This window comes from Varanus komodoensis, unplaced genomic scaffold, assembly GCF_004798865.1.
Source record: "Varanus komodoensis strain SLA01 unplaced genomic scaffold, ASM479886v1 scaffold78, whole genome shotgun sequence".
Taxonomy (NCBI): Eukaryota; Metazoa; Chordata; class Lepidosauria; order Squamata; family Varanidae; genus Varanus; species Varanus komodoensis.
The window spans coordinates 1,587-13,941 of NW_025336455.1; the positions used below are offsets into that span (position 1 = coordinate 1,587).

General features: G+C 47.5%; 1 protein-coding gene across 1 annotated transcript in view; it reads left to right on the forward strand.

Moving 5' to 3' along the window:
* Positions 1-2,387: 2,387 nt before the first annotated feature.
* Positions 2,388-12,355, forward strand: part of ADGRB1 (adhesion G protein-coupled receptor B1) — a gene marked incomplete at its 5' end in the record, with an annotated part of 159,600 nt that continues 149,632 nt past the window's right edge. Inside the window, 3 exons of the mRNA XM_044453219.1 lie at positions 2,388-2,582; positions 4,331-4,495; positions 7,087-7,251. Of these exons, the coding sequence (XP_044309154.1) occupies positions 2,388-2,582; positions 4,331-4,495; positions 7,087-7,251 (525 nt within the window). The remainder of the gene's footprint in view (positions 2,583-4,330; positions 4,496-7,086; positions 7,252-12,355) is intronic.

Genomic DNA, 12,355 nt, shown 5'->3' on the forward strand with positions numbered 1-12,355 from the left:
TTTGCTAACAAATATTACAAAGCCTGAGAAATATGTTCTTTGCCTTAAGGTAGGCAGAGGAGAGCTTCCCTGGGGAGAGCATTCCACAAGCTTTGTGCCAACACCAAGTAGGCCCTTCCCAGCACTCCACATGGCAGAAAAACCTGCTGAAGGCTCTACTGATGATCTTTGAGCATAGGGAGGCCCAAGGGGAGACAAATGGTCCTTTGGGTTTTAGGCTAGACTAGAATGGACGCCTGCTTTAAAAGGCAAATATTTCCACCTGCTACCTAACATTCCTAGGACTGGATGCCAAGAAGGGTGTTCCAGTCCTGGATGAGAAACCCAGTCTTTATTAACCCCATGGCTCTCACCCCATGGAGACCACCAAAAGAAGTTCCCCCTGAAATTCAGGTACTCCAGATTCCATGGAAGCAACAAGCTTCTGATGCAGCTGTTGGAGGCACAGAAACTCTTCTAGGAAGCAAAGCCAAGCAGAAATATAGAGCTAATGCCAGGAGATCCAAAGGGATGAGTGGGGACAACATTTGTGCGTGTGGTGACAACAAGAGAGAATCTTGATGGCCTCTTATGACATCCAGTGCATTTCAGAAAAACACCGTTCCTTTATCAGGGGCTGCTATTGAAATTAAAATCCTAAAACTTTGATCAAGTCACTTATGTTCCCCCAAATTTTCTCACACAGCTTCTTTGTACAATGCACTTCCCTGGTTTTGCAGCTTGTAGCATCCATCGGAAATCCATTGACAGGTTCACGGTGTTAAAATGAATGTAAGAGCAGTTAAAAATTAAGTTTTGCATCCTAAGAAAAACTTCCCATAAAAGTAATGACCTGGTTGCATCAGCAGCAGTTCAAGACTGTGCAAACCCAAGACTGATTTTAGGGACTGCCAGTTGTCATAATTGTTTTTTGTTGTTGTAGTAGCAAGAATAAAACCTTCTTAAAATTCAGTCTTTTTGCCCTGTTCAGCTTTAATTAGCAAAAGGCGCTGACAGCTGAGACCCAAAATGCTAGCAGGGGAGTGGAAAGCAATCACACCACTCATTAGAAACCAAGATCAGTCATTAGGAGTGTCTCATCAGGTGGAACCCAAGTGCTGAGCATGGAAAGGCAGATGGGATTAGCTTCCTGCCAAGTAACATGTTGGGACCTGCCAGTGAATTTTACTCACTGGAGACAAAATAGGGTTTCTGTTGATTCCTTTCGTTTTCGCTTTCCCCCAAAATCAACTTGAAGGTTGTTTCAAGGAACAGTCATTCTTCTTTCAATGTGTTCAGTCTTCCCATATCTGTCTTAGTGAACAGATTATGCAGGTTTTCTCTTTAAATTGGAAAACCTGACAACCTGTTTAATCAGAGGCAACAATGGGAAAAAAGAAACATGTTTGTAACAGGTTATGGAATGTGATAATTGGGTATCTTTTCCATTATTGTTTTACGGTGGTGATAATTTAGATAGCAACTGCATGGTCTATTTATGACAAACAAAATAATCCAATCCCCAAACAAAGAAAACAAGTCTCTATTCTCTGCATGAAAGCTTTGGTACATTTATTATTTTGGAAAAGCAATTTCATTTAATGTACAATGTTGTCTGAATTGTTTGTTTTGATGCATTTCTGACAGCTTTTGTTTCTTAATTCTCACCCAGCGTTGGAACTCTTCTCCTAATTTGTTATTTTATGTATTAATTGTAAAAAATGCTCAGTTGAAACAAGATGAAGTTAAGTGCTAGGAGTCCTCTCTCTTGTCTTTCAGCTGAGAAAATCTGCCAAAAATCTTACGCTAATATCAAAGCTCCTCAGAATCCCACCCCATTGTTATTAACAAATCCATTTCTTGCTTCCTTGATGATACTGAAGACTTTGTGCTTTGCTCAAAGACCCATTGAATATAGTCTTAACACAACTAATGTACTACTCACAGGGCTGTTCACAAATCAGAATTTATCCTACAAGGTTATGGATGCGGGGGCACCCTTATGTTGTCAGTGATCCCCATTCCTGCTGCTTATCCCCTGACATCTCTTTCTCCAAGCTAATTGGCTTATCTCAGGGATGCAGGGGAGAGGGGAGGCGAATTGGCCAGCCAGGCTGATCCAATATTCTGTCCTCTCCACTCCAACATCTCTCCGGAGCTAGGAATGCAGGGTTCACTCAAGAAGAAATTCAGGACATGCTTTGCTTTTGGGTGTTTCTATTGAAAAATGGTTAGTATATGGGAAATGTGGGGGGATGCCACAGATGCATCTTCAGGGACCAGATCACTTCTTGCCATTTGAGTTCTTGTTCTCACTGCCTATGCCGTTGCATGAGACCCACAAGAGTGGTGATGAAGGAGGAGGAGATGGTCTCGGGAAGCTCCATTTTGCTCTGCTTTCTATTCAGATCAGTCTTTACGGGGAAACGGCTATGCAGAATATGTGCCGGGTTTATTCACTCTGGACCTTCCCCACCCTCCCACCCCTGTTTCAGCCAATGGACACTACAATTCCCGGAGCCAGTCGCTGAGATCTACTGATAACAGGAAACGGGATGATATGGATGAGCTTCAACAGTACGGATACCCCGCTCCTCAAATAGGTATGCCACCTTGAAGCATCTAGAGACCCTCTGCTGTTTCTTGCTGTGGGGCTGGAGAGAGGGAGAGGAAAAAGCAGAACCACATCAACTCCATTATCTGTCTGTCTATGCTCAGATTAAATTCTTCACTTACAGGGTTAGCAGAATTGCAAGGTACTTCTCAGTAAAATACAGACTCAGTGAAACAGGGTACTCAGAGACTGCCTCAACAGAATTAACTATTCCCATGCAAGCTGGGAAGCTGGTGTTTGGCACAAGCATAGCCCAAGATACCTGGATCACGAAAACAATCCGAGAAAGGGCTCCTCAGATATTTAATCGACAGAAAATGCAGCATGTGAACTTTAACCCACGGGAAACAGGCAGTCCGGGTGGTGATAGAAGGCTGTGAAAACTCCATGCTTCTTTTGCACGGTTAAATTGGCCCTTAGGAGAGTTCCAGAAGCAGCCCAGAACATGTATGTGGTCTTTCCATGAGGCCACTCAATTTAAGAATTGCATTATTTATCATGCTAGTAAACCTGCCTTGATCTTGGATGTCTATATGAAGGAAATGCTGAGTCCAAATGAGGCTCAGAGGAAATCCCTTATTCTGCAGATGGTTCGGGTAGCATAGTAGGTTCATGACCATCTCATCCATGTATGCCTGGCAGGAAAACCTGGTTACGACAGAATCCCCCAGGGATACTGGAGCCAATCCTAGCTCAATGGTGAGGATGTTTGTGCCTCACAGGGAGTTCCCAGCACATAGAACTCACCCCCACCTTATAGGACTATCGCTTTACCTTCTGAGGATGCACCTGGGTCAAGAATAGGACGTGTGGATTGTCCCCAGGGGTGTGGCAGCAGAAGGATGGGGGTTTGCAGTAGGGATGGATTGAATGCTTGGTCCAAGAAAAGTACCGGCCTCCTCAAACAGCCCCCCTAAAACCCTTGGTGGTGGCAGGTGCTGTTGCTTGGTCTGCCTCTAAAAAGATCTGATGCTATTTATTCTGGCTGGCTAGAAGGGCCTTTTGTCCACTGGCTCATCAGAATACACAAAGCACCCGGTGTCACATTCGACACACTCAAGATTTTATGGGGGTGAACTCAGAAGATGGCCGTCCAGAGACCACTGTCCATCTCCCCCACCCTGGCCCTGGTTCCATTAGTCCCTAAGCTCTTGGTTGTCTTCTTTACTGAACATGGTGGAACTCCCCTGCCGTACCAAGCAGGAGAGAGCTCTCCAAGGAGGGCATGCCTGGTGAAAGCCCATCTAAGGAAGACCTGCCATTGAAACCCATCCAATGTGTGCTTAGACAAGAAACCCACCCACCCACCACCCACCCACCAACAATAACCCTAAGACCTACAGTTCCTAGCATTCCCCACCTGCCTGAAGAATCCTATAAGTTTTCTCCTCCTCCATCACCATCTCCACCATGTTCTCCTCCTCCTCTCTCCACCATGTTCTCCTCCTCCTCCTCTCTCCACCATGTTCTCCTTCTCCTTCTCTCTCCACCATGTTCCCCTTCTCCTCTCTCTCCACCATGTTCCCCTTCTCCTTCTGGTCTAACAATGCCCTGGATTGTGCCCTAAAATGTAAGTGCTGAGTTGTGATGGGAACACAGGCAACACTTGCAGATTTCCTATAGCGATGGCGCCTGGGGAAAGGGGACCCCTGTGACACACATGGTCTGCAGCCACTGCCAGTCCAAGTAGGCACGGGCTCGGCCTGAAGCAGCTTCCTGTGCTCTGCACTCCAACAGGTGATCCAGCGGCCGAGGAGTGGTCCCCCTGGAGCGTGTGCTCGACCACCTGTGGGGAGGGCTGGCAGACTCGGACGAGGTTCTGCGTGTCGTATTCCTACAGCACCCAGTGCAGCGGCCCCCTCCGGGAGCAACGGCAATGCAACAATTCCGCTGTCTGCCCAGGTGATGACCGTCCCCTCTTCCCCCAGCAACAGGGCAGGGTGTTCTCTCACACACGGATAGATACAAGCACACCCAGTTCTGCAACAAGGGATTCTGCAACCTGCATATCAAGGGTGGGAAATGCTGGGAGGTCCAACACCAGGGCGAAAAGCCGACTGGAGAACCAGAAGGAAAAGAAGCACTGACTTAATTTCAAGCAAATAGTGACTCTCCTTGCATCCTGTAGGAGCTGCAGAGGACTAAAAGCAGGGAAAAGCTTCAGAGCAGCTGCTCCAGACACTGTTTTTAATTGTATTTTATTTAACAATTTTGGAGGCAGCAGAGACTACACCAGCACTTCCTGACAGTCAGGACCCCGAGGGTGTGGAGTGGGCTTGCCTGGGATGTGGTTGAGCCCCCATCGGTGCGGGTGTTCAAGGATAGGCTAGACATGCACATGGTGGGCACGCCATGAGCGGAGCCGGCTGGAGCCGGGGGTCAGACTAGATGGCCTGGGAAGCCCCTTCTGACTCGCTCAGTTTTTATGTTTCTGTGTTAGTCACCAGATCTGTAGACCTGTTCCCTGGTACTATCAGGGCTTTAAAAATGCAATCCTATACAAGGAAAAATGTGCATTTCAAAAGAACATGCTGTTGTTCAGAATTCAGGTCATGAAGAAGTGGCATGAACATGATGTGCAAAGGAGAGTGAATAGTCCAGGCTCACCCTAGAACCTGGAAAAACCTGGAGTCATGTCTCTTTCTGCCGCTAAAGACCTTCCCCACGGGCTCCACTTCACTCTTCCCTAGAGTGCCTGTCGTCCACCTGGTACCCTTTAGCTCTTTTGGACTTCTATTCCCGTAAAGTCCAGCCCACATGCCCAGTGCTCTGGAGTGCTGCTGGGACTTGATGCAGTCCAACGTATCTGAAAGGCACCAGGATGGGAAAGACTCTTCCAGAAGGCGCTCCCCATGCTTCCAAGATGAAAGGAATCATTCCAGCAGGAGCCATGTGGGTCCTTGATATAATGACAAGGGCAGTGATGCCTTCTCTGATACCCTCGCAACAGCTGCACTGTGTTTGTGCATTTGTGGCTTTTTTGTTGCTCCTGTGTTTGTGTTGTATGGATGGACCCCAACCAGGAAGCCACAGTCCTTACCTTAGAAGAGCTAAGCACAGCTGCCAAAGTCAGGGCATTTTGGAGAGCTTTCAATCATACGGTGGCTGTATATTGGCTATGACTTGATGGCACATCACAACAGCAACAACATGATTGTGTATTCATCCCCATTTCTAAGTAAAGTTCTTTTAAAGTCTGTGAGTCTTCTCGAACTGAACTCCCGTCTGCATTCCTAGGAACCACAGTGGTGCTAAGCCTCTAAGGACACTCACAAGGAAAGCTCACAAGTGTCTTCCAGTGGTGTGCACTGTGTGCATGAATTAGTCACAAACCACTGTGCAGCTTCATCCCCACCCCCAGAAAACTTCTTGCAGTCATCCCTGGAAAGACACTGGTTTGCCTCTTGCAAAACTTCCCAAACCCCTTCACATACCTAAGAAGAAAAAGATATTGTTCTCCGGGTGTGCTGTTACAAAATACATCAAAATATTATGTAGGAAGGCAGGATGCGTTCCAACAGAGCAAAGCTCAGGGAACCAAGGTTCCATTTGGATGTCAGGAAGCACTTCCTGACAGTCAGGACCCCAAGGGTGTGGAATGGACTTCCCCGGGAGGTGGTTGAGGCCCCATCGGTGAGGGTGTTCAAAGATAGGCTGGATGTCCACATGGTGGGCATGTTGTGAGTAGAACCGGCTGGAGCTGGGAGTCAGACTAGATGACCTGGGAGACCCCTTCTGACTTGCTCTGTTTCTCTGTTTCTATTATTTTAAACATGCGAGAAAACAAGGGTTTGGAGGTAAGGGTGCTTGAGAGGTTCCATCTTTGTGAATTTCCATGACCTCTTTCTAAAAGTAACCCTTACTGATCTCAGCAGCTCTTGCTGCTGTTGTGCTGTTAGCTAAGCCCCAGGTTTTGGATGTCTCCAGAGGTTCTCAGTTGGAGTTGCTTGCCCTGATGGATGGTTTAGACCAGAGAGCAGAGACTGCAGTGACTGGACCTACCAGTAGATGGGATTTTATACAAACACCCTATTTTATATTGCTATATGGTGGTACAGATCTTGCCTTAGCTCTTCACATCATGCTTTGTCAAGGCCTGGAAGTTTGGAGAGAAAATTTATTTCCTTCTTGCACAGAGGGAGAATTTCAAAAGATCCATGCATGCAAAGGGTCTAAATGCTGCTTTCTGTGGGTGTCCTTGTGTGGTGCTCTTGGTCACTGTTCCACAGCGGTAATCGGTGTGCTACTCTAGGAAAGGGCTAAAGCAGCTAATTTTATTATGCAACAGCAACTACTGCTACTGACGAGGGGCTGCTAGGCTGGGGAATCCTCCGGGGCAAGCTGTATTTGTTGGATGGCTCGACCTGAGACGGTCCCTGTACAATTTCATGAAGCGAAACCTGAAACTTAAACTGGAGCAAAGAAATGGTGTGGGGGGGGGGGGGAGTGAGAAAGCGGCCACGGTTAGTTACGATTCCCTGCTTTCATTCCAGTTCACGGGACGTGGGACGAGTGGTCCCCTTGGAGTCTGTGCTCATCCACCTGTGGGAGAGGCTACAGGGATCGCACCCGGACTTGCAAACCCCCTCAGTTTGGGGGCAACCCTTGTGAGGGGCCTGAGAAACAAACCAAGTTCTGCAATATTGCACTCTGCCCAGGTAAGTTGGCAAAGAAACTTTCCCCACCAGTTCCTTGAGGAGAAATACTTTCATTGGACAAGGATGCTAACAGAATTTGCCATTTGCAATGAACTAGCAGGGTGGTGAGTTGGTTTGAGTCTAAACAGCTCCTCAGATGAATTCCTCCCTGGACTCCAAGTAAAACCCCTCAGATGACTGTAAAATCCCTCCCAGATGACTCTCCTCTAGTGTAGGAAAGCCCACAACCTCCCTAGAGAATTGTTTCCATTGTCCAAGTCTGAATTTGCTCTCCTAGTTTCGTTTTAATTTCTGGCTTTTGTACAAAGAAATGTGCATGCACTGCTTGCCACAGTGTTCATTGTTTATTCCCTCAACATAGCCAAATACGTATATGCCTGGGGATAGCATCACATATGCCGTAGTCTTGACGTGATAATGCATCTGGTTGCATCAAGCAGTGTTTTTCTGATGTGCAGGAATACAAGCAAACGATGCAAAAAAAGGATCTCACTGCAATCGCATGTACGGTTGTATCCAGCTTGCTTTTTTGTTGCGTATTATCAATGCATAAGTGCTGGGTAGTGACAAAGAGGATAGAGAGGTCCACGTGAATGTGGGGTCTGAAATGTGTGGCGAATTACATCTTTTGGTTCAGGAATTAATTCCTGCTAAACCTGGAATTGAAGAGGAGGAGGGGAAAAGAAGGTGGAAAGGGTAAAGGAGCGTGGCATTGCTTCTGAGCCTGACTCTTGCAATGCCCTGAGAAAACATGGTTTAGGAGGACAAAAAGACTTCCCCTCTCAGGGAGGAGAAATCAGCACTGGCTCTTGTGTCCTCCCCATATGAAGATGTGGCCCTCCTCCTTCCAAAGACACAGAACATGGAGCCACAGAAACAACTTCATCCTCTCTCCCTCATGGAAGTCAGCAATTGCAAAGCCTGAAAGGGACCTTCTATAGAAGCTCTTGCAAGTGCGGGGAGTAACTGTGGCACAGGCCTACATAAGGCCTCAGGTGGCCTCAGCTCTCTGCTGAGGCAACATCTCTGCAGTTCAAGAAGCAAAGCTCCCTGGGAGCTGTTCATCCAGCTTAAAGAGAACTGACTAACCTGACTGAGCTGGAAGTGGCTCTGCTAGACTGCTTCCACTTTCCCCTCATGAGCCCCAAGCCCCAACAGAACAGTATAGGGTAGAAAAGAATCAGGCACACCCTATTTGCCCTAACAGTGAAGACTCACGTTTCATTGCAATTAGGGTGATAATGAACTTGGCCAAAGCAAGGAAAGTTCAGCTGAATTTGGGAGCCACATTTCAACTGACTTTGGGAATGGGGGGCTTGGGTACCCTCTAGCCAACAGGGGTGATTAGGCTGGGATGATGTTCCCAAATGCTTTCATGACAGCTTGGGGATAGGGGTGCTTAGTGGCACTGGCAAAGACAGCTCAACTACACAAAAGCAAAGCCAATTTGGAAAGCCGCAGAATCTCAAACACTGTTCCAGCAGTTTCGTTTCTCCTTCTTCATGTTCCACTGTCTCTCCCACTATAAACACCCCCTTTCCACAAAACATATGGAAACAATCCAGGACAATAGAGCAAGCAACATAAAATTCTCGCCCATTCTGCACCCAAGAATCAGATGGAGATGATGGACATTACAGGTCAGCCCTAACATCAGTCTCTAAAATTAACAGCAACTGCTCTTTCGACATCTCCTGTTGGGCTGTAAAGGGAATAGCTGGGAAGGAATTCTCAGCTGCCATGCTATTACTGTAGGATTTCAGAGTTCCGAGGGCAGTCCTGAATGCTGCAGGGAAGCATTGTGGCTTCCCTGGACAACCGATTTCTCACCGAACAAGCTATGCTATCAAATCATGGGCAAACAGAGAGCAAGGGAACCCTTCCCAGAACCCTCAAGGAGCAATGCTACCAGATTAGAAGTGGCTAGAGGAGAAAGAGCTATAGATGTCTCAAAAAATTAGCCAAGCTTCATCAAGCTGGAGAAGACAAACAACCTAGGATTGGGAGCCAGTCTCTGAGTTGAAAGAGCCATTAAGACTGTGGGTGAAACAGCTCAGACAAAGAAGGAAAACATGGCTGAGCTGCATTTTCTCTTTTTCCACCTTTCTCCATATTTTAAGGTATATCCCCCCCAAGATTGTCACTTGGAGATGGCTGCAGCTGGTTTGGAAACTTTTTGGACAGAACTCAGTCTCTCAAAAACCAACAGAGGCAGCCATGGGTTGAACACCAACACAAATTCACTGTACTTGGGGGAGGGGGATTATAATAACCCACTGCACCAGTTAAAAGAGCAATCCAAGGGGAAGCAGTCCATCGCAAGCTCCATCTGGTCTAATTAACATCCGCTGGTGAATGCAAAGGTATCAGCTGCCAAATGAGCACCAAACTGTGGAGGGGGAGGGGGATGTGGCGCTGAGAGCAACTCAGCGCTTCAGCATCATGCCGGCCTCGTTTATTGCCTCCGGGATTTATAACTGCAAACAATGACAACTCACCATTGCAGGGGCAATGCAGAACTCTGTGTACAGCAGAATTAGATCTAGATATATAATATAAAGAGTTGCTCTTTGGAAAAAGAGCAGGGAGGGAGGGAGAAGTTGGGTAGCGCTTGTCTAATTGCAGCAAAAGCTCTGCTGAGGTTGTGAGTGGCCGGCAGTTGTTTGATTTGGTGCAGTGAGGCTGATGGTGCCTTTCGGGGGTCAAGACTGGCAACCAGCAGCGGTGCTGATTTCTCTGTTTTGTCACCATCACCCTGGATTTTAATTAAATTGATGAACGCTGGCCTTTTAAGATGGACAGGACAAGGGAGCACTGCAGAGGTCTGTAGAACAAAACAGTTGTGCATCCTGTCCTTCTTCTTAGGTTCTCTGCAGCCGCAGGCTAGCTGTGGATGGGAAGCGTCTGCGGTGGCCCTCAAGTGCAGTGCTTTCATTACTCCCAGAGAAGGGATGCATCGTTCATGGAATCATAGAAGAGCAGAGTTGGAAAGGGCCAGAAGGCCAGTGTGTCCAACCCCCTGCTGGGTGCAGGACTCCTGGTTAAACCATCCCTCCCAGATGGCTGCGTCTTGAATGTGTGGGAGAGCCCACCACCTCCCTAGGTCATGCGTTTCCTTGCTGTACTGCTCAACCAGTCAGGGGATTTTTCCTGGTCTCTAGCTGGAATCTGGTCGGTCCTTTATTTGGCAACAGGAAGGGGTGCTCTTCAAGACATCTGGGGGTGGTAGAGTTTCAACCTTTCCCCTGTGCCTGATGACCCCCATGTTTGGGGCAAGATGCTTAACTTAGAGAGATCTTCGTTTCCATGGGAGCTGTTGGAAACTGAGCTGGGCTTGTCTTCCATTCAGTCCTGCCCTGCCCCGGATCTGTTTCTGTTTCCTGCCGATGCCAGATCGTGGTGGACCTGTGACAAGAAGAGGCAATACTGGCAACGAGCATCCATGTCATGGAAAGAGGAAGCTGTGCTACCACTTTGGCTTGTTCTTAGTTATTTATTTTCTTTACTGACCAATAAGCAAGGCTCTCCGGAAGTTTGCAACAGCATGTTAAAATGCAGTATGAGATGCACCTTAAGAACACATCATTAGAAAGCTTACCATATGAAATTTACAACCATATTTAAAACAGATGCCAAACTTGCGATAACTTAAAGAAAATCTTAGGATCTGTTTAGCAATTCACAAGCCCCAGTAAGCGAACTGAATGCCCTGCAGTAGAGGGCAGTCTTTACCTGGCACCAAAAAGATAGTGCAATTGGCACCAGGTGGGCTTCAGTGGGGAGTTCATTCCATAAATGTGGGGCCACTACTGAAGAGGCCCTTTTCCTTGAGGTCAGCAACTCGGCCTTGCTTGGAGGTGCCAGCTAGAGGCAGGCCCCAGATCATGATCAGAGTGTCCAGACGGATGCGGTCAGGAGAGGTGTTCCATCAGGTATCGTGGCCCTGAGCTGTGCTATGGCTTGAGCTGATGGCTTTGGATTCAAAGTGGCCTCGCTGTAGCTCAGGGCATATCTGCAAGCGGGTGCCATATTTATCATCTGACCAGCATGAGATGGAGGAAGATGGACTAAACTGACCTTAGTGTTTGTCTTGCAAGGGCCTTCCTGATGTCTGCAACCAGCAAGACTTCGAGCTTTCCCCAAGCTAATGTCCAGATGTGCTGGGCTTCATCTCCGAAGATCTCAGCCAGCATGGCTAATGGGCAAGCACAACAGGGCTGATGGGAGTTGCAGTTCAGCACATCTGGAAGGCCCCAGGTTGGGCAAGGGTGGTTGAGATGTTGACGATTACGAGGCAGAAGCTGGCAACTCTTGACACCCTTTTAGTCTTCTGGCTTGGCCCAAGCCATGTCTACCCACAGCCTGTTTCTTCCCTGGTTTGGTTTGCAGGACACTGAGACCCCGGATTGATCCGTAGGGCTTCCACTCTTGGAAGGAGCCTGAGGCCGGCCACCATGATCTCTGAGTTCCTAATTGCCTGGCAGTTTGTTGCAAGTTGATGCTCGGACTCGAGAGATAATGAGTCTTCTGCTAATGAGCTGAAGGTTTCCAGAAATAATTAGAGTGGGTCTGTCGTGTCAGGAAGTATCTCAAGATGTATCGCTCTAATGAAAGAAAGAAAAAAAGCCATATTTCATTCATAACCTGTAATTTGCATAAACCCACCCCCTTCTTTTTCTTTGCTGGTGAAATGATAAATTATAGCTGCTAATTCTGACTTGAGCACTCCATAACTTATTTCTGTTAACAAGCTGGCTTTGTACTGGCAGGATCCTTTGGAATTTTAGAAATGTCCAGCAGGAATGCTTGAAAGTTGGACCCAAGGAGCTTTCATTCTGAGAAACTCCCCGAGACACCTCGGTGGTGTGAGAACATTAGCCCTGACAGTGCCAATTGTGGAACGAGGTGCTGAACCTTCAGTCATCAGGATTATGTCAAAATCGAGGCAGCTTTGACTTTGAAATGGGGGGTGGGTGCGGTGGGGGGAAACAGCCCTGGGGATTCAGTAAATTGCTTTTATATAAACATGCTTTGTCCTTTCTTGCCAGTGTGTTTTTCACCATGAAAGCTTCCCTCTAAATCCGCTGGATGCTTATCTTAGCTG